General features: G+C 43.5%; 1 protein-coding gene across 6 annotated transcripts in view; it reads right to left on the bottom strand.

Moving 5' to 3' along the window:
• Positions 1 to 754: 754 nt before the first annotated feature.
• The window catches only part of DGKH (diacylglycerol kinase eta), a 99,540-nt gene continuing 80,727 nt past the window's right edge, over positions 755 to 19,567 (bottom strand). For 5 of the 6 annotated variants that reach the window (XM_087895572.1, XM_087895571.1, XM_060686508.2 and 2 more), the window contains 8 exons: positions 18,146 to 18,280; positions 16,809 to 16,975; positions 14,543 to 14,648; positions 12,292 to 12,384; positions 11,802 to 11,921; positions 8,983 to 9,091; positions 6,710 to 6,840; positions 755 to 997 (listed from right to left, as the gene is read on the bottom strand). In XM_087895572.1, the coding sequence (XP_087751698.1) occupies positions 908 to 997; positions 6,710 to 6,840; positions 8,983 to 9,091; positions 11,802 to 11,921; positions 12,292 to 12,384; positions 14,543 to 14,648; positions 16,809 to 16,975; positions 18,146 to 18,280 (951 nt within the window). In that variant the 3' untranslated portion in view covers positions 755 to 907. The remainder of the gene's footprint in view (positions 998 to 6,709; positions 6,841 to 8,982; positions 9,092 to 11,801; positions 11,922 to 12,291; positions 12,385 to 14,542; positions 14,649 to 16,808; positions 16,976 to 18,145; positions 18,281 to 19,567) is intronic. The other variant, XM_087895573.1, reaches the window with a different exon arrangement.

Below are 19,567 nucleotides of genomic sequence, written 5' to 3'. Positions count from 1 at the left end.
TGTTTCTATCACATCAGGAGAAAAAAAAATAAAATCCCTAACACCCACCCACCCCCTGAAAAAAAAACAGTAATAAATTAAACCTTATTAAAACAGATATAAAAGTTCTTCAAGTGTAAGAAGTTATCATGCAAACAGGCAGGCATTTTGGGCGTTTTGGCATGTCCGTTCACGGCATCCAACGTTATTTTCGGCCAATGAGGTGGGGGGGGAAACCCGAGAGAAGGATGGTTTTGAGGTACCACCGAAACATTCGGATGGGATCGAGTCTACGAAGACACTGGAGGCTCTGGATAAAGTGAAGCTTCAAGGATTTGTCAAAACAGAACAATCTCATTTTGTAAAATGATTTGTCATTTGCAAATTGAAAGAACCTGAAAGGATTATCAGGGTCCAAATAACGTACATGCTACCCGGGAAACGTGGTGGTGTTGGTTTGTTTTTTTACTGTAATGGAGACATTTTGATTACTTCTCGTAATATATTTCACAGGCTTTTTAGACCCACAAAAAAATAGTGCGGTGGCCTAGAAGTGGAGCTCTTGCCTCACAATCAGGAGGCTGTGAGTTCGATCCTAGGTAGATAGATATTTCTCTCTCTGGGCACAATGAGAATATATCTGCTGGACAAAACTCTGCATTGGCGACAGGGAAGGGCATCCGGCCAGTAAACACTCAGCTCCATTCAGTTGCCAAGACTCCACCCCGCAAGGGATTATCGGGTCATTAAAAGATTGATTTAGAACCACAAAACCTTTTGGATACTCTCATTCAGCTGGTTCATCAAACCTCGCCCCGATCAGAGTTAATGCTCTTCTCACCACCTGGCATTTACTCGCCCGGAAGGAATCCACGTCCTTCTACACCTTTGTGTAAGTAGCACTTCCTCGACGGAGCAGCTGACACAGCTACAGTTCCGGTAACGGTGGGCTCCTGCCAAATTCTTTAATTCCCTGAAGAATTCGCTTCATATGACCCACTTTCGTTATCCCCAAATCCTACGGGACAAGGGAGAAGACAGATTCATTCCCAGAAATCCAGAGTAGCAGAACATCATTTAACTTTCGGCAATAAAGCTAGTTTAGAGAGCGCCCATTTTAGACAATTAGTCCATTTTTTCCCCATACATATCAACTTATTTAGACAGAGTGGTGCGGTGGCCTAGAGGTGGAGTTCTCGCCTCACAATCAGGAGACTGTGAGTTCGATTCTACATAGAGGCAGATATTTCTCTCCCTGGGCCCAATGAGAATATATCTGCTGAACAAAACTCCGTATTGGTGACAGGAAGGGCATCCGGACATTAAAACACTCTGCTAGCTCCATTCAGTTGCCCAGACTCCACCCCGCAAGGGATTACGAGGTCTTTAAATGATGATAATGATATCAACTTATTTAGACACTGAATTGTGTTTCCAAGGAAATGTTTTGTACAAGAAGTGGGTGCTGTCTATTTTTTTTCCCTGCATTCTTTATTTCTTAGATTTTTAAACATACGTTCTTGATTTGTCTCCCTGGAATGTGGAATGACACCAAATCAAATTGTAAACATTTGTTTCTTGAATGACATTATGGAAATTACCGTTTTGCCGTAGCATCTTCAAATATCCAGCAAGGCAAGTAAAATAAAATAACCAGCAACAGTCTTAAATAACAGGGGAAGCATTAGGAAATCTAGCAGAACAAAATAGGCATCAGGAAAACCTGTCCGACATCATGTATAAAATTGATTTTAGATCACAGACAAAACCTCTTGTGCAGGATGTCGTCATATCACAAAGTGTTTTTTGTTCTATTTTTAAAAAATATGGTTGGAGGCCCATCTTTGTAAGATTTCACGTTCAGAAATCAGAAACCATCTGTAAAGCTCAAGATCAATGTGGAACAGCGCAGGAAAGCAGAAATACATTACTTTTAAAACAAAACAGAAAATTGCATCTTGAAATCCCTCTAAATGTTTACAGGCAGTCTTCAACTTATGACCGTAAAGGACTGGGTTCATTATACAATCATTAAGTCGTGACACTTGTCACACTTTTAATGACCTTTTTATTGCGGCGGTCCTTAAGTGAATCTGCCGTTATTAAGCGAACGCTGTGGTCCAGGGGTGGGTTCTAAATTTTTTTACTACCGGTTCTGTGGGCGTGGTTTATTTTGTGGGCGTGGCTTGGGGGTAATGTGACTGGGCGGACGTGGCCAACTTTTTTTTAAAAAAAACTTTTAAAAGCATTTTTTCTACAATCTTAAGAGGTTGCAGAAAAAAATGCTTTTAGAAGCTTCTGACGATGAGGCAAACCTGCTGGGATCGCCAGAGGCTTTTAAAGGCATTTTTTTTCCCTGCATTTTGCAGAAAAAAATGCTTTGAAAAGCCTCTGCCAATCAGGCAAATCATCTGGGATCGTCAGAAGCTTTTCAAAGCATTTTTTTTCCCTACAACCTCTTTGGCTGAAGAGGTTGCAGAAAAAATGCTTTGAAAAGCCTCTGACGATTCCAGCTGAGCCGTGTGATCATCAGAGGCTTTTTTTTTTAAATTTTAAAAGCATTTTTTCAGCCGAAGAGGTTGTAGAAAAAATGCTTTTAAAAGTTTTTTTTTAAAAAAGCCTCTGATGAGGTGGGCGGGGTAAGTGAGTGGCGACCAGGCCGGGGACCGGTTCGGGGGCGTGGCCAGCCAATGTTATTACCGGTTCTCCGAAACTACTAAAAATTTTTACTACCGGTTCTTGCGAACCGGTGCAAACCGTGAGCAACCCACCACTGCTGTGGTCGTTACGCAAACTCATTGTTTGCTGGGGGGCTGTTTTTGCTGAAAATAGTGGAGCAAACACCAGCTTTCCGCAAAAATATTACACAGGCGGTCCTCGACGTACGACCAAAATTGAGACCTAACTCTCTGTTGCTAAGTGAGATGTTAAGTGAGTTCCCCCTCATTTTACAACCTTTCTTGTCCCGCTTGTTAAAGTAAAACACTGCCGTTGTTAAATTAGCGACACGGTTGTTTAAGTGAATCTGGCCTCCCCATCGACTTTGCTGGTCAGAAGGTCGTAAAAGGGGATCACGTGACCCCCAGGACGTTACAACCGTCGTAAGTACATGCCAGTTGTCAAGCCAAGTGACCCTGGGGATGCTGCAATGGTCAAAAGTGTGAAAAATGGTCGTAAGTCACTTTTTGCAGTGCCATCTGAATGGTCGCTAAATGAACTGTAAGTCGGGAACTTATCTGTAAGCCACAGTCCCATATCTGCAGGATGCTGCAAACCATGATCAATGTTGGCCAGTTGCTAAGTGCTTGAATGGTAAACATGTAACCACGGAGAGAGTGGCCCTTGGAACTGGGTCATATAAGTGCCTTTTTTGGGGGGGCGGGGGGCTCCATTGTAACTTTGAATGGTTGCTAAGGAAGTGGTTGTAAACCTTGGGGTTTTCAGATCGCACAGAACCAGTGGTGGGATTCAAATAATTTAACCCCTGGTTCTCTGTTCTAATGACCAGCTGGGTGGGTGTGGCCATAGTGGGAGTGGCCAGCAGGTGTGACAGGCAGCAATTGGCCTCCTGCATCCCCCTGGGAGCAAAAATGGGCCACGGGGGGCACTGCCCCGCCGCACTCCATTTTGGGCCTAGTAGGCCTCCCTGCAGCCTCCTGGGAGCAAAAACGGAGCATGTGGGGACTCCTGGAAGCGGTGGGGCAGCTAGCAATTTAACTACCGGTTCTCCCGAACCGGCCTGAACCAGCTGAATCCCCCCACTGCACAGAACCCTACCCAGGGCCACTGCTTGTAGCTCGTGGAGTCCCAAAGTTCCTTTTTTCAAGAAGCAACTGGCCTTCCTTGCTTTTTCTTTGAAGATGTTTCGCGTCCCATCCCAGAAGCTTCTTCAACTCTGAGTGGGAGATGAAAAATCCAGAATTTCCACATTAATTTGTATTTCCCTAGTTATGCACTGCTGCCCTCCTATGCTCATTTTGATTAATGCTTCCACTGACCGGTTCCAGTTTACGACGGCCTGACAGCAGAGCAACGCAACAAGAGCTCACAGTTTCGCCAAGCTTGGTTATTAAAGAAATTTTTGGGGTCGATATGATCTTCCCTAAAATTAATAAACATAATTGGTTATCCTGCACTTTCTGTTCTCCTAAACTCCACAAAGAAATACGAAGACGGGTAATTCTCAATGCACCATATTCGTTTAGTGACCGTTCGAAGTTACAACGTCCCTGAAAAATGTGACTTCTGACCGTTGTTCACGCTGACATCCCTGTGGTCGCACGATCAAAATTCAGACACTTAGCGACCAACTCATATTTATGACGGTTGCAGTGTCCCGCGGTCACGCCATCCCCTTTTGCGACCTTCTGACCAGCAAAGTCGATGGGGGAAGCCAGATTCGCTTAATGACCATCTTACTAACTTAATAACGGCAGTGATTCACTCAGCAACGGTGGCAAGAAAGGTTGTAGAATGGGGCAAAGCTCCCTTAAGAACTGTTTCGCTTAGCAACGGATAATATGGGCTCCATTGTGGTCGTAAGTCAAGGACCCCCTGCAGACAGACTTATTTCTGTAACATCAGCAGTGTACAGAGCTGTACGGGTAAACACACTACAGGTGTTACTATGATACAAAGTCCAATGCAGGTAAACCTTTCGAAGATGTTTTATCTGAGTTCTTTGTGCTTGTGTGTGTACATGCTCTGCTTTTAGCATTGTGCAATGCTTTGTAAATAATTTGGAAGCATACAAGAGGTCAAATGTAGCATCCATCTGCAGCTCTTTAAAGCAGCCGAGTCCTCACCCAGAATCACATTGCTGCTCTCTGTAACCCAGGAAAAGATGCGGTTGCTTTAAAGAGCCACCCAAAGATGTTGTTTTTGCTCTTGGAATCAAATCCAGAGCTCTAATTGCTACATTGATTTTTTGGTATCCACTCTCTGTTGTCGTTTAGGCCCCGAACCAACCTAAATACTTGTTTTAACATGCAAACTGGATGTTAAATGTCTCTCTCTCTCTCTCTCTCTCTATTATTGTATCTGACGATTTGTGTTTTTGTAGATTAGGAAGGACGGGAGAAGTACACATACACCACAAATAATAATAAACAAAAAACACAATGAAACCCACACTGAACAAAATAAGAGCTTGGCAGCATCTCAAATACTGGAATATTGCTATCATGTCTCCCCTAGTCAGGGATGAAATGCTACCGTTCGCTCCAGTTTGGGCAAACTGGTAGTGATAAAAACTACCAGTTCGCCCGAACCGGTAGATTAAAAAAAGCTACCGGTTCGTTTGAACCGGTATTTCCAACGATCAGCTGTGCCGCGCAGTATATATTAGCTAGATAGCAGGAAATCCTGCTTTCTAATGAAACTAAATCACGCGGCACAGCTGTTCTCCTCCCCTTGCTGTTCTACTTACCTACTGAAGTCTTCTTTTTCCACGCGCAGTGCGCATTTGGTGCGCAATGTGCATGCGCGCATGGAGCGTGTTTTTGGTGTGTGTTGTGCATGCTCGCACAGCACGCTTTTGGTGCACAGTATGGATGCGCACACACAGCGTGCTTTTGGCGGGCAGCAAACTGATGATGATCCACGGAGGATTTCACCACTGCCCCTAATCCTTTTTTTCTCCAGATTAGCCATACCCAGTTCCTGCAACCTCTTCTTCATATGTTTTTGTCTCCAGGTGTTGTGGCCCCGCCCTCTGAGCCTGTCCCATCGGAGGAAGAAAGCTCCGAGCATGAGGAAGAGGAGTCAGCCAGGCCTCCCTCTCCAGGGCCCTCCCCTCTGGCACTGTCTCAGGTGCCGGCCGAGGGAGAGGAGATTAGCAGGGAGACAGGTGGCTCAGATGAGAGCGAAGGAGAGACATCATTCCTGGACGCACACCTCCGAAGGCGTGATAAATGATTGCAGCAGCTCAGGAGGCGTGCTAGGGATTAGAACTGAGTCACTGGACCACACCCCAGAGACTATATAATAGAGGGTGGTGGCCAGTGATCCCTGTGATGAACAAAAATAAACCTTGGATAGTCACTAAAGCCTCGTCCGAAACTGCTGAGAGGAATATTATTTCTGTTGGACTCTTGCACGCTGAGTATATTATCTTTCTATTTCTGTGGAAATAAAAGCACTTGGCAGACGGTGTGTATATCACTGCCATGTTGGAGATAAAGACCTGGGTGTGTGCCAAGTGCTTCCTTAACCCTCGGCTGGCTGTGTTTGTGTGTGTGTGTGGACGGGGACAGATCACCAGGCCTTTCATCATTTGAGTTGCTCTTCTTTGTACTTTTTCCAAAGTCTCAACGTCTTTTTGTCACGTGGTGACCAAAACTGGATGCTGTATTCCAAGTGTGGCCTTACTAAGGCTTTATAAAGCGGTACTAATACTTCACGTGATTTTGATTCTATGCCTCTGTTTATACAACCAGGGATTGTGTTAGCTTTTTTGGCCGCCGCCGCACAGGGCATGGCTCACGTTTGTCTCTAAGAGTCTCTAAGACCTCTTTCAAAAGGAAAATACTTGTCCTTCCTATTCTCACCAGACAGAGAAATTCAGCCTAACAAGACAGCCGTTTTTGGCCAGGGGGGGGAGTTATGCAGGGTTGCGTGTTAAAAAGCCAAGCTACAAGCACATCGCTGGGACGGGAAAAGAGAGGAAAAGCTTTCATCCATTTTTTTTTGAAATGCTCTTAAGGCAGAAAAAGTAACACAAGGCCAATACCTTCAGATCTCGCCTCTCCAGGTGTAAAAGTTCGGCCCCTCGGATGTCGTGGCTGATGAAAGTTTCTTTGTATTCTCCCAAACTCAGCAGGTCCAACCAAGAAGCGACTTCATCCGTGCCCCATTTCTGAACTACCAAAGTTAAGAGCAAAACCCCCTTAATTTTTTTTTCTTTTTCTACATGCTGGGCACAGCACAACAAGCAAAGGGTTAGGCCGTAGAAGGCGGGAAACGGAAGAGAAGAGAGCAGCGCGGTGATAGCGGAAGTCACGCTGACATGCGGGTTAAAAGTAGGGAAAACCCAGGAATCTGAGGGCTGCCTGGATCTTAGCCATGCTCTCAGCTCCAACATCCAGCTACTACGCCGTCAAGCGTCTCGATGCCAACTCATTAGCTTGACTAATTAGGATCGGTGCTGTCTATAGGTATTCCAGGATGTGCAAATTGCAATCTATTATTTCCAATAAAAGTGAATCATTTGTAGGTGGAAATGAGAGGCCCTTGGTGCTAGCACTCATGATGTTACCTAGTTTGGATAATAAAACGTAAACCACCAAACTCAGAGAGCACCAAGGACCCCACAGTCCTCTTCCCCTTCCTTTTCTTCCTCCTCTCTGCAAACCCCACTCCCTTCTAGCACTGAAGATGTTCCCTAGTTGGGTAATGAAACGTCTGCAAAGAAACCACCAAGCTCAGAGAGCACCAAGGACCCATCAATATATTGAGTGAAATGCAAACAGGGAAAAATTGCCTTTGTGGAGACTTAAAATAGCTGCCACGTTTAATTCAAGCATTACTTCTTTCACCAGGTCAAATAAACAGCCCTTTAAAGTTCTGTACATATCATGTGGCCCATAGAGAAAGGATTTTAATACTGGAGGAGGCATGGAAAAGCAATTGAGGGTGTATTTTATCAAAAGTCGTTTTATCGGAAGTTACCTATGACCCAGGATACCTCCAAGGAATTCCAAAGTCAATCATTTCAATTATATTCCTGCAGTTAATTAAAAATTCTTCACGTGGCTTTTTTTTTTTTTTTTTTGCACTTTGAAACTGAAATCCTGGTATGATATTGTTTTAAAAATAGGACTTACGTATGGCATAATGCCAACCTGTAACAATGAGAAAGTAAAACCTAATTTTTACTGTTTCCTAATGAAAAGAAATGTTCTATGGAGCTTCAGTATCTTAAAAAGTGTCATTCTTTGTTTAGATAATACTTTCTATGCTGATTTTTCTGTGGAGGAAACCTTGAACAATGCAGAAATTAATAGCACATTCTGGAGAAGGAGAACATATTCACAGAGGGCATCGGTCAAGGTTTGTGCCTTGCGGTGGCTAGATGGTTCACTCTTAAAACACACTGAGGACTTGACGGCATCTGCTGGAGAAGACCAGTAAAATAGCACATAATGACTTTAACTGAAACTCAATGGCTTGCTAAAGCTTGAAGAACATCTGAGAACTTTCAAGGGACTGCATCTTTTGGAAAAGACCAGTTGGATAGCACATAATGTCTTTAAAAGAACCCCATAGCTTGCTAAAGCTTGAAGAACATCTGAGAACTTTCAAGGGGCTGCACTGCATCTTCTAGAAAAGACCAATAAGATAGCACATAGTGTCTTTAAAAGAAACTCAGTGGCTTGCTAAAGCTTGAAGAACATCTGAGAACTTTCAAGGGACTGCATCTTTTGGAAAAGACTAATTGGATAGCACATAGTGTCTTTAAAAGAAACTCAATGGCTTGCTAAAGCTTGAAGAACATCTGAGAACTTTCAAAAGATTTCAGTGTTCTCAGAGACAAAGTTGATGGAGATGTAAAATATAAGGTCTAGAAACCTCAGGTGTTTGATTTATGGATTCTGAAGTCCCCTTGTGTGGTTTAGGCCCCAAATGTGAACCTCTTTTCTGAATTTTGGAGGAGATTGTGGGGTTTAAAAGTGTGAAATAGGCTATAAACATTGCAAGACGCCCAAACTGTTAATTTTCAGCTCTCAAAACTCCATCCCCAAATGGATCCTTAATTCGCTCACTTTTAAAATATGTGTCACACAAGACTTTGTGGCCTCCTTAAGCCATGACATTTACACACCCTTGACCCACAAGTAGATGTATGTATAAGAGACAACTTTCTCGTGGGATAAAGCAATTCAAGTCGTCATGAAGACGGACTAACAAGGAAGCCCAAGACAAGCTCGGTGCATATTGTGTTTTACACACACAGTCCACTCACAACCTTGTCTCTTCCAAGCAACAACATTTTTGAAAACATACCAGGCTGGGTGCCAGTCTTCTGTTTTTGAACCTTTTCCTTTTTAAACTTTGGCACTATACGAAACATGGTACTTCGGCTGTTTCTCTTACAGTATTCCAAAGGAGGATCCTAAAAAAAAGAAGATTATTATTATTATTATTTTCTTCATTTGATGCACCCACCAGTTTATTTGTTAAAAGCAGTGTTCAGGAGATTAAGCTGTATTATTTTTTTTTAAATGAAGACACTATCTCCATGATGGCGAACTAATGGCATCAGGGGTGAAATCTAAAATTTGTTACTACCGGTTCTGTGGGCGTGGCTTGGTGGGGGCGGGGGGTAATGTGACTGGGTGGGCGTGACCATTTTTTTTTTTTAACTTTTAAAACCATTTTTTCTACAACATCATTCCCATGTAACACCTCTCCTGCACGAGCTGCACTGGCTCCCGGTGGTCTTCCGGGTGTGCTTCAAGGTTTTGGTTCCCACCTTTAGAGCGCTCCATGGCTTAGGACCTCGTTACTTACGGGACCGCCTGCTGCCACCAGTAGCCTCCCACCGGCCGGTACGCTCCCATAGAGAGGGGCTCCTCCGGGTGCCGTCGGCCAAACAATGTCGACTGGCGGCCCCCAGGGGGAGAGCCTTCTCTGTGGGGGCACCTACTATCTGGAACGAGCTCCCCCCGGAGATACGGAGGATCCCGGATCTGCGCACCTTCCGCCACGCTCTCAAGACCTTTTTATTCCATCAGGCTGGCCTGGCCTAACTGTTTCCCTTTTCCCCCTTTTTAAAACGTAAATTTTAATTCGTTTTTAATTTATTGGGGTGTTTTAAATCTGTCTTTGGCCAAATTGTTTAATATGATTTTATTCAGTTTTAAATTTTGTATTTATGTTTTTTATCCTGTGGCTGTTCACCGCCCTCAGTCCTTCGGGAGTAGGGTGGTATACAAATCAAATAAAACTAAACTAAACTAAAAATAAACTAAAATCTCTTCGGCGAAGAGGTTGTAAAAAAATGCTTTCAAAAGGCTCTGACAATCCCAGCTGAGTTGCCTGATCGGCAGAGACTTTTTTTCTTTTAAATGCCTCTGACAATCAGGGAACTCAGCTTGGATCGTCACAGGCATTGGATCGTCAGAGGCATTTAAAAGAAAAAAAGGGGTTTTTTTCTTTTAAAAGCCTTTGATGATCCCAGCTGAGCCGCGCGATCATCAGAGGCTTTTTTTTTTTACTTTTAAAAGCATTTTTTCGGCCGAAGAGGTTGTAGAAAGAATGCTTTTAAAAGTAAAAAAAAAGCCTCTGATGATTATGCGGCTCAGCTGGGCATGTGAGGGGGGGCAGGGTGTTTTGCTACCGGTTCTCCAAACCACCCGCCTCCATTGCTACCGCTATCAGCCTCCTGAGACCAAAAACGGGCCGTGGGAGGCTCGCGTGCACATGCGCGGGGGGATCAGGGAGCACGGGGGTGTCAGGTGTGGATGCGCAGGGGTGGGGGGGGTCACCCATGCATTGCATTATGGGTGCAGGTACGTGTGTGTGTGACCCCCCTTGTGCCCTGCGCCCCGCCCCACTTTCGGCACGCGATGACAAAAAGGTTAGCCATCATTGCTCTATCCATTCAGTGCAAGGTGTGCTTTGTTGAAAAGGATGGTTGTAAGTCCAAAAGGTAAAACACGATGGATAATCTTGATAGGATGAAAGAAAAATGAAGTTATCCTTCATTTATCCAAGTTTATCCTTCAAAGGGATCGTGAAATTCGACCTTGAAAAACGAACCAGGAAGACAGAATGTTTGCCAAGTAGAGGAATTTTAGGAATAATTCCACAATATGAAAATGTTCTGAATGGAGGGTGAAGTCATCCCTTTTCAAAACGAGATAACTGTTGGGTGTAAATTAACTATATTATGAAGCGATTTTTTTTCTACTAAATTGTATTTCTCGTGAGTTAAAAATCTTGCCCACAGTAAAAACATAAAAAAACATATTTATATTCTCTGCTCACACCCGAAAACTGGCAAGATCAATCCTGACCTTTTCTACACAAACAAGAGTCAAAAATCCATATTTACCGGCAGCCAAATAGTATTGAATATACTTCAAAAAGGGTGCAGAAAAAATGATTCAGATCTTGTGTAATAAGCACAGCGCCTGCTTAAAAAAAACCTGTTTTTAATTCAGGCTTCCGTACTGACCTGGAAAAAAATGGGGGGGGCGGGGGGCGCGGAGGAAGCTGCTTTTAAAATCCCATTAACTTTTCTAAGTCTTTAAAGAGCTTTAAAGCAGCTGTATCTTTTTCAGTCTCAATCAGAAGCAGCTCCTTCCTTCTGCCGAAAAGATGGTGTGTTCGCTGAAGGTTCAAATACCTCTTCCAATTCATCTTCAAACAATTGTGGGATTCAGCCGGTTCAGGCAAACCAGTTATTAAATTGCTGGCTGGCTCTGCCCTTCCAGGAGTCTCTACGTGCCCTGTTTTTCCTCCCAGGAGGCTGCAGGGAGGCCTACTAGGCCCAAAATGGGGTGCGGGAGGTGCGGCACGGCTCCCCCGTGGCCCATTTTTGCTCCCGGACGGACAGGAGGCCGAGTGCTGTCTGTCACTCCTGGCCACGACCACCATGGCCACGCCCACCTTGGCCACGCCCATGCAGCCAGTCATTAGGGCAGAGAACCGGTTGTTAAATTATTTGAATCCCACTACCGTCCTCAAAGCATTCATAACCTCTGGCAGTTAACTTCCCTGCACCTGGGTCAGATTTTCAAGGCAGGTCCAATCCCCCTTTACCCCCCCAAAAAAGGGAACAGCGAGGATCAGGGCTTGCATGTGTGAATTCCACCCACCTCGTCATCATTCATCTGCAGAATATAGCAGAGCCAAGGAATTTCGCCCAACTTTCTCAGTTCGGTCTCCAGATTGTGCACCGCCGACACCAGCAACTCCTCGCAAGGGGATTCCAATTGCTACGAAAACAGCAAATTATAATTTGGTTAGGCTGAGTTGTCTAATAAGAACCTCTGTCCTTCTGCCTGTCTTTCACCTCTATCTATACCTATAGAGCTATGTCATCTATCTATCACCTATCAATCAACTATCTCAGGGATCCTTGGTGCTCTTGGAGCTCTGAGCAAGGAGTCATCATTTCAATCCTGAGCTACAAATATTCTTCTTTATTAGTATCAACTATCTATCCATCATCTGTCTATCATTATCTGTTTCCGTATCAACCATTAGCACCGGTCAATGGTATTTGTGATGCATTTTTGAATGTTCAGTTGACCGAGTTTCATGTTTAATGAATAAAGTAAATCATCATCATCATCATCATCTTACCAATGAGACCTTCCCAATTAACAAGGACTCCGTTTCATCATGTAATGCCTTCACAGTGGCAGCTATTTCCAGCGCGGTATTTCTGGTAAGGATCTGCAGAGGGGAAAAAAATCATGAAGATCCCAGCAACACAAAGCTATACATTTAATTACAGGTAGTCCTCGACTTACAACCCTTCATTTAGAGGCCGTTCAGAGTTACAACAGCACTGAGAAAAAGTGACTTCTGGACTGTTTGTCACACTTATGACCGTGGCAGCACCCCTGTGGTCACGTCTGAATCAAAATTCAGACCCTCGGCAACTGACTCATATTTATGACGGTTGCAGCATCCCGGGGTCCCGTGATCCTCCTTTTGTGACCTTCCGATGACCAAAGTCAACGGGGAAGCTAGATTCACTTAACAATTGTGTGACTAACTTAACAACATGGCAAGAAAGGTCTTAAGATGGGGCAAGGCTCGCTTAACAACTGTGTTGCTTAGCAATGGAATATTTTTAAAAATCCTTTTCAAGAAATAAAAACATCCAGCATCAGAGACTGGTCAGATCGTGATTGTTTGGTATGAACGAGTGTACAAGTATTCATTGAGTTGATAATGATCCATATGATAAAAGCACAGCATTAAACCTTTCACTATGCATGTGTCAATTCTAACAGTAGTTGCCAACTTTGGAGAATAGACTAGACTAGACTAGACTAGGATAGGATAGGATAGGATAGGATAGGATAGGATAGGATAGGATAGGATAGGATAGGATAGGATAGGATAGGATAGACTGGACTGGACTGGACTGGACTGGACTGGGATAGGATAGGATAGGATAGGATAGGATAGGATAGGATAGGATAGGATAGGATAGGATAGGATAGGATAGGATAGGATAGGATAGGATAGGATAGACTAGACTAGACTAGACTAGACTAGACTAGACTAGACTAGACTAGAATAGAATAGAATAGAATAGAATAGAATAGAATAGAATAGAATAGAATAGACTAGACTAGGATAGGATAGGATAGAATAGAATAGACTAGACTAGACTAGAGTAGAATAGAATAGAATAGAATAGAATAGAATAGAATAGAATAGAATAGAATAGAATAACAGAGTTGGAAGGGACCTTGGAGGTCTTCTAGTCTAACCTCCTGCTCAAGCAGGAAACCCTATGCCCATGATGGTGAACCTATGGCACACATGCCAAAGGTGGCACACATAGCCATATCTGTGGGTATGCGAGCTCAGCTCCACTAATTTTCGGGCCTTCTGGGCCCACCGGAAGTTGGCAAACGAGATGTTTCCAGCCTCCAGAGGGCCTCCAGAGGGGTGGGGAAGGCCGTTTTCACCCTCCCCAGGCTCCTAGAAAGGCTCCAGAGGCTGGGGAGAACAAAAAAATGGGACTTTTGGTCCCAATGGAAGTTGGCAAACGGGCCATTTCTGGCCTTTGGAGGGTCTCCAGGGGGGGAAGGTCATTTTCGCCTTCCTCGAGTTCCTAGATAAGCTCTGGAGCCTGGGGAGAGAGAAAAATGGGCTTACCGGGCCCACCGGGCCATCATGTGCGAGGAGCGGGGGAGAGTGGGGGGTGTGCGCGCATGTGCGGGGGCGGAATGCATAGAATTATGGGTGTGGGCACGCGTGTGCATGACCCCCCCCCATCGCCCCTCCTGCTCCTGGCACGTGATGGCAAAAAGGCTAGCCATCATTGCCCTATGCCATTTCAGACAAATGACTGTCCAATCTCTTCTTAAAAACCTCCACTCATGGAGCACCCACAACTTCTGGTGGCAAACCGTTCCACTGGTTAATTATTCTAACTGTCACGAAGTTTCTCCTTAGTTCCAGGTTGCTTCTCTCCTTGATTAGTTTCCATCCATTGCTTTTTCTCTGCCTTCTGATGCTTTGGAGGATAGTTTGACCCCCTCTTCTTTGTGGTAGTCCCTGAGATATTGGAAGACTGCTATCATGTCTCCCCTAGTCCTTCTTTTCATCAGACTAAACATACCCAGTTCCTGCAACTGTTCTTCATATGTTTTAGCCTCCAGTCCCCTAATTATCTTTGTTGCTCTTCTCTGCACTCTTTCTAGAGTCACCACATCTTGTTTACATCGTGGCGACCAAAACTGAATGCAAATATTCCAAGTTTGGCCTTACAAAGGCCTTATAAAGTGCTATTAATGCTTCACGTGTCCTCCATTCTTATTGAGAATTCTTATCAAGAACTTATTTGAAGACAGATCTTTCATTTTTTTACCTCAGGGAATTTCGGGCCGCCTTTGGTTAAAGCATGAGAACAAGCATTCACTGCATGAGCCAGTTCTTGCTCCAGGAGGCTGTGAATTTTGGCAGCTTCACAGATTCTGTGGAAAAGAGCAGATTGGGGAAGGGGGAATAAAAGAGAAAAAAAAATATGAAAAAGGCCATTATTAAATTTACAAGCTGCCTGTCTCCGATACACAACGGGCTATCAACGTAATATTTTAAATTGGGGTATTTTAAATTTTAAATTTTTTAAATTTTCTGGGGTTTTAAATTGAGCCGAATTTATTTAATAATTTTAAATTTTTAATTGATGTTTGTCTTCTGTTTTTAAATAGTCTGTACACCTCCCTAAGACCTTCGGGAGAAGGGCGGTATAGAAATAAAATTATACTTATACTTATACTTATACTTATACTTATACTTATACTTATACTTATACTTATACTTATACTTATACTTATACTTACTTATACACAACTCTGGGTGGCTTTAAAACGGAATAAAAAGAATAAAAAGCAACCAGAGTGGAAAACGACCAAAGCAACATAAAAAAATAGGAGTCATAAATACAGGCAGTCCTCGACGTACGACCACAATTGACCTCAAAATTTCTGTGGCTAAGCGAGACATTTGTTAAGTTAGTTTTGTCCCATTTTACAACTTTTCCTGCCATGGTTGTTAAACGAATCACTGCAGTTGTTCAATTAATAACACGGTTGTTAAGCGAACTTGGCTTCCCTGTTGTCTTTGCTTGCCAGAAAGTCACAAAAGGGGGGATCACGTGACCCCGGGACACTGCCACCGTCATAAGTACATGCCAGTTGCCAAGTGTCTGAATTTTGATCGCATGTGAAAAGTGTGAAAAACAGTCATAAGTCATTTTTTCCAGTGTCGTTGTAACTTCGATGGTCACTAAATGAGCTGTCCTACTTGGAGGACTACCTGTATTTTTTTTAAAAAAAAAAAAAAAAGAGGAAAAAAGCCAAGAAAATCCTGTTGCCTTTTGGGAAAAACACTTTTTTAAATTTTAAATTTGGTTTTAAAGTATTGGGGTTTTAAATTTGTTCAGCCAAATTATTTAATTCGTTTTATTCTATTTTAAATTTTGTATTTATATTGTTTTATTTTATGGCTGTTCACCGCCCTGAGTCCTTCCGGAGTAGGGCGGTATACAAATTCAATAAAAACAAAAAACAAAAAAACAAAACTTTTTGGGACAATCATGACCTGAAGGATTGAGAAGTCCCATAAAAAGAAGGCAGGGGATAATCCTGAATTGATGAACTGCCTTTAGTGTCAAAGGTGCTTTTTTCAGGAGGCAACTGGACTTTGTTGTTTTTTCTTTTGAGGACATTTCGCTCTTCATCCAAGAAGCTTCTTCAGCTCTGACTGGCTGGTGGGGAATGGAAAGATTTGTACTCCTTGCAGACAGCTGGTCATTTGCATCCTTTTTGAGAGCCGTTGAGGCCACTTGGAGGTTTCTCTGTGTGTCCTCAGCGTCACCTGAGTGGTGCAAATGGTTCCTGTAGTCTGCAATTTTTTTCCTCTGGAAATCCATTCATACTCCCACACCGTTCAGAGGGTGCTCATCCCAAATTGCATAGTTATACAGACTACAGGAACCATTTGCACCACTCAGGGGACCCTGAGGACACAGAGAAACCTCCAAGAGCTTCAACTGCCCCTCTCAAAGGATGCAAATGACCAGCTGTCTGCAAGGAGTATAAATCCTTCCCTTCCCCACTATCCAGCCAGAGCTGAAGAAGCTTCTTGGATGAGAAACGAAATGTCTTCAAAAGAAAAAACAAGAAAGCCCAGTGGCCTCCAGAAAAAGCACCTTTGGGACAACTACGACCTGGATGATGGAGAATCTCTACAGACTTTTAGCTATGCAATTTGGGATGAGCACCCTCTGAACGGTGTGGGAGTAGGAATGGATTTCCAGAGGGAAAAATTGCAGACTACAGGAACCAGGAGCATCACTCAGGTGACCCTGAGGTCACAGAGAAACCTCCAAGTGGTCTCAACGGCCCTCTAAAAGGATGCAAATGACCAGCTGTCTACAAGGAATATAAACCCTTCCATTCCCCACCATCCAGCCAGAGCTGAAGGAGCTTCTTGGATGAGAAGCGAAAGGTCTTCAAGAAAAGAAAAAACAAAAAGTCCAGTTGCCTCCTGAAAAAAAGCACCTTTGGGACAACCACGACCTGGATGACGGAGAATCTCTACAGGCTTTTTGCCTTTAGTCTCTTCCCTACCTGGTAATCAGCTCTTCCGCCACCTGAGAACAAGCCTGGATCTGTGTCGTCTCTTCCTCCGAAGCCAGTTCCACCGCCTGGTGCGGATACAACGGGGACCGTAATCCTGGTTTGCAAGAATCACACTTCTGTTTATCTTCCCAAGATTTTAATGTACTTTCAAAGGCCTGTTCAGAATTGAGAAAAAAAATAAGTAAATAAATAAATCCGGCATCCTTGAAGCCACAGCCCAGCCAGGCATTCATAGTCTAGTAGTTTAATGTGCATCTTGCAATGAAAAAAGGACAAAAGACAAAAAGACAAAAGACAAAATTGGATTACTTCTTCCCAACCTTTCTCTGGATGGATAGATAGATAGATAGATAGATAGATAGATAGATAGATAGATAGAAATGGATGGATAGATGGATAGAGAGAAAGAGAGAGAGTAATAGAGATATAGATAGTGATGGATGGATGGATGGATGGATGGAGAGATAGAGAGATAGAGATAGAGATAGAGATAGATAGAGATAGAGATAGAGATAGAGATAGAGATAGAGATGGATGGATGGATAGATAGATAGATAGATAGATAGATAGATAGAAATAGAGTAATAGATAAAGAGATAGATTAGATAGATAGATAGATAGATAGATAGATAGATAGATAGATAGATAGATAGACAGACAGACAGACAGACAGATAGACAGATATGGATGGAGAGAGAGAGGGATAGATAGGATAGATAGATAGATAGATAGATAGATAGATAGATAGATAGATAGGGATGGATAGATGGATAGAGAGAAAGAGAGAATAATAGAGATAGAGATAGTGATGGATGGATGGATGGATGGATAGAGAGATAGAGAGATAGAGATAGAGATGGATGGATAGATGGATAGATAGATAGATAGATAGATAGATAGATAGATAGATAGATGATTGATGGAAAAATAGAGAGATAAAGAGAGAGACAGAGAGAGAGAGAGAGAGAGACCAGCGAGTCACATAACATTTCAGAAGCTGATTTAGGTTTAAAAACTGGTTTTAAAACCAGTGGGTTTATACTCCTCTGGTCTGAAGGTCGCAAAAGGGGATTGTGTGACCCCAGGACTCTGCAACCGTCATAAATACGAGTCAGCTGCCGAGCGTCTAAACTTGGATCATGTGTCCATGAGGTCCTAAGTATAAAAACCGTCCCAAAGTCACCTTTTTTTCCCCCAGCTGCGCTGTAACTCTGAATGATCACTAAAAGAACTGTTGTAACCGGTATTATCTCTGCTTTTTTTATTATTATAGTCTCTGTGTTAGGAGAAAGACGCCCCCCGCCCCCAAAAAAACCCGGACGTACTCTGTCTCGCGTTAGCATCTGGGCTCGGTTCTTGTGCACAATTTTAATGATGCCTGGGGGCTGAATCCAAGCTTCCCCATCGACCTGAACAGGTACTCCTTCATCCCCAAGTATCGTGATCTTCACCGCCCTGCACTGAAAAAAAGAGTAAACAAGATTTCAGCAGGCTGCAAGACGCTCAAGCAAATTTCCACGAAGAACGGTGGCTCCTGTCCAGACCCATTTTGCCCAAGGGCAAAAGAAGGATGCTACATTTCGCACCGCGGGGGATTTAGAATTTTAGAATAACAGAGTTGGAAGGGACCTTGGAGGTCTTCTAGTCCAACCCCCTGCTTAGGCAGGAGGAAACCCTCCATCACTTCAGACAAATGGTTATCCAACATCTTCTTAAAAACTTCCAGTGTTGGAGCATTCACAACTTCTGGAGGAAAGTTGTTCCACTGATTGATTGTTCTCACTGTCAGGAAATTTCTCCGTAGTTCTAAGTTGCTTCTCTCCTTGATCAGTTTCCACTTTGGAGCCCCACTTAAGAGTGAAAACAGAAAATTTAAAATGTAATGTTGAGAAGAACAAGGTTTTGCACCTAGGCAGGAAAAACCCAAGGTCCAATTTTTTTTTTTTTAAATTTGATTTATATGCCGCCCTTCTCCGAAGACTGAGGGCGGCTTACAATGCACTAAACAATAGCCTTCATCCTTTTGTATATTTATACAAAGTCAGCTTATTGCCTCCACAAACTGGGTCCTTATTTCACCTACCTTAGAAAGGATGGAAGGCTGAGTCAACCTTGAGCCAATGACAGATTAGGCGAAACTTGGCTCAAAAACGGTAACTGTGAGAGAGACTTGGAGTCTTAGTGAATGATCCCTTAAACCAGGGGTGAAATCCAGCAGGTTCTGACAGGTTCTGGAGAACCGGTAGTGGAAATTTTGAGCAGTTCGGAGAACCGGCAATTATCACCTCTGGCTGGCCCCAGAGTGGGGTGGGAATGGAGATTTTGCAATATCCTTCCCCTGGAGTGGGGTGGGAATGGAGACCCGGATATTTACAAGACCGCCTTCTGCCGCTGGTAGCCTCCCACCGACCAGTACGCTCCCACAGAGAGACCAAACAATGCCAGCTGGCGGCCCCCAGGGGGAGAGCCTTCTCTGTGGGGGCACCTACCCTCTGGAACGAGCTGCCCCCGGAGATACAGCAGATCCCAGTTCTAAAAGGCGAAAGATTTATACGATCTGAAGAGAAACCAGAATCCCAGTTCTGCGCACTTTCCGCCGTGCCCTAAAGATGTTTCTGGTTCATCAAGCTGGGCTGACCTGACCTAACTTTTTAAAATTGTTTTAATTTTAAATTATTAAATTATGGGTTTTAATATAGGGGTGTTTTAACTGTGGGCCAAATTAATTTAATTGGATTTTAATATTG

This window comes from Pantherophis guttatus, chromosome 5 (genome assembly GCF_059756535.1).
Source record: "Pantherophis guttatus breed Tessera chromosome 5, ASM5975653v1, whole genome shotgun sequence".
Lineage (NCBI taxonomy): Eukaryota > Metazoa > Chordata > Lepidosauria > Squamata > Colubridae > Pantherophis > Pantherophis guttatus.
Note: the sequence above shows the minus strand (reverse complement) of the source record. Positions and strands in the feature narration are given on the sequence as shown.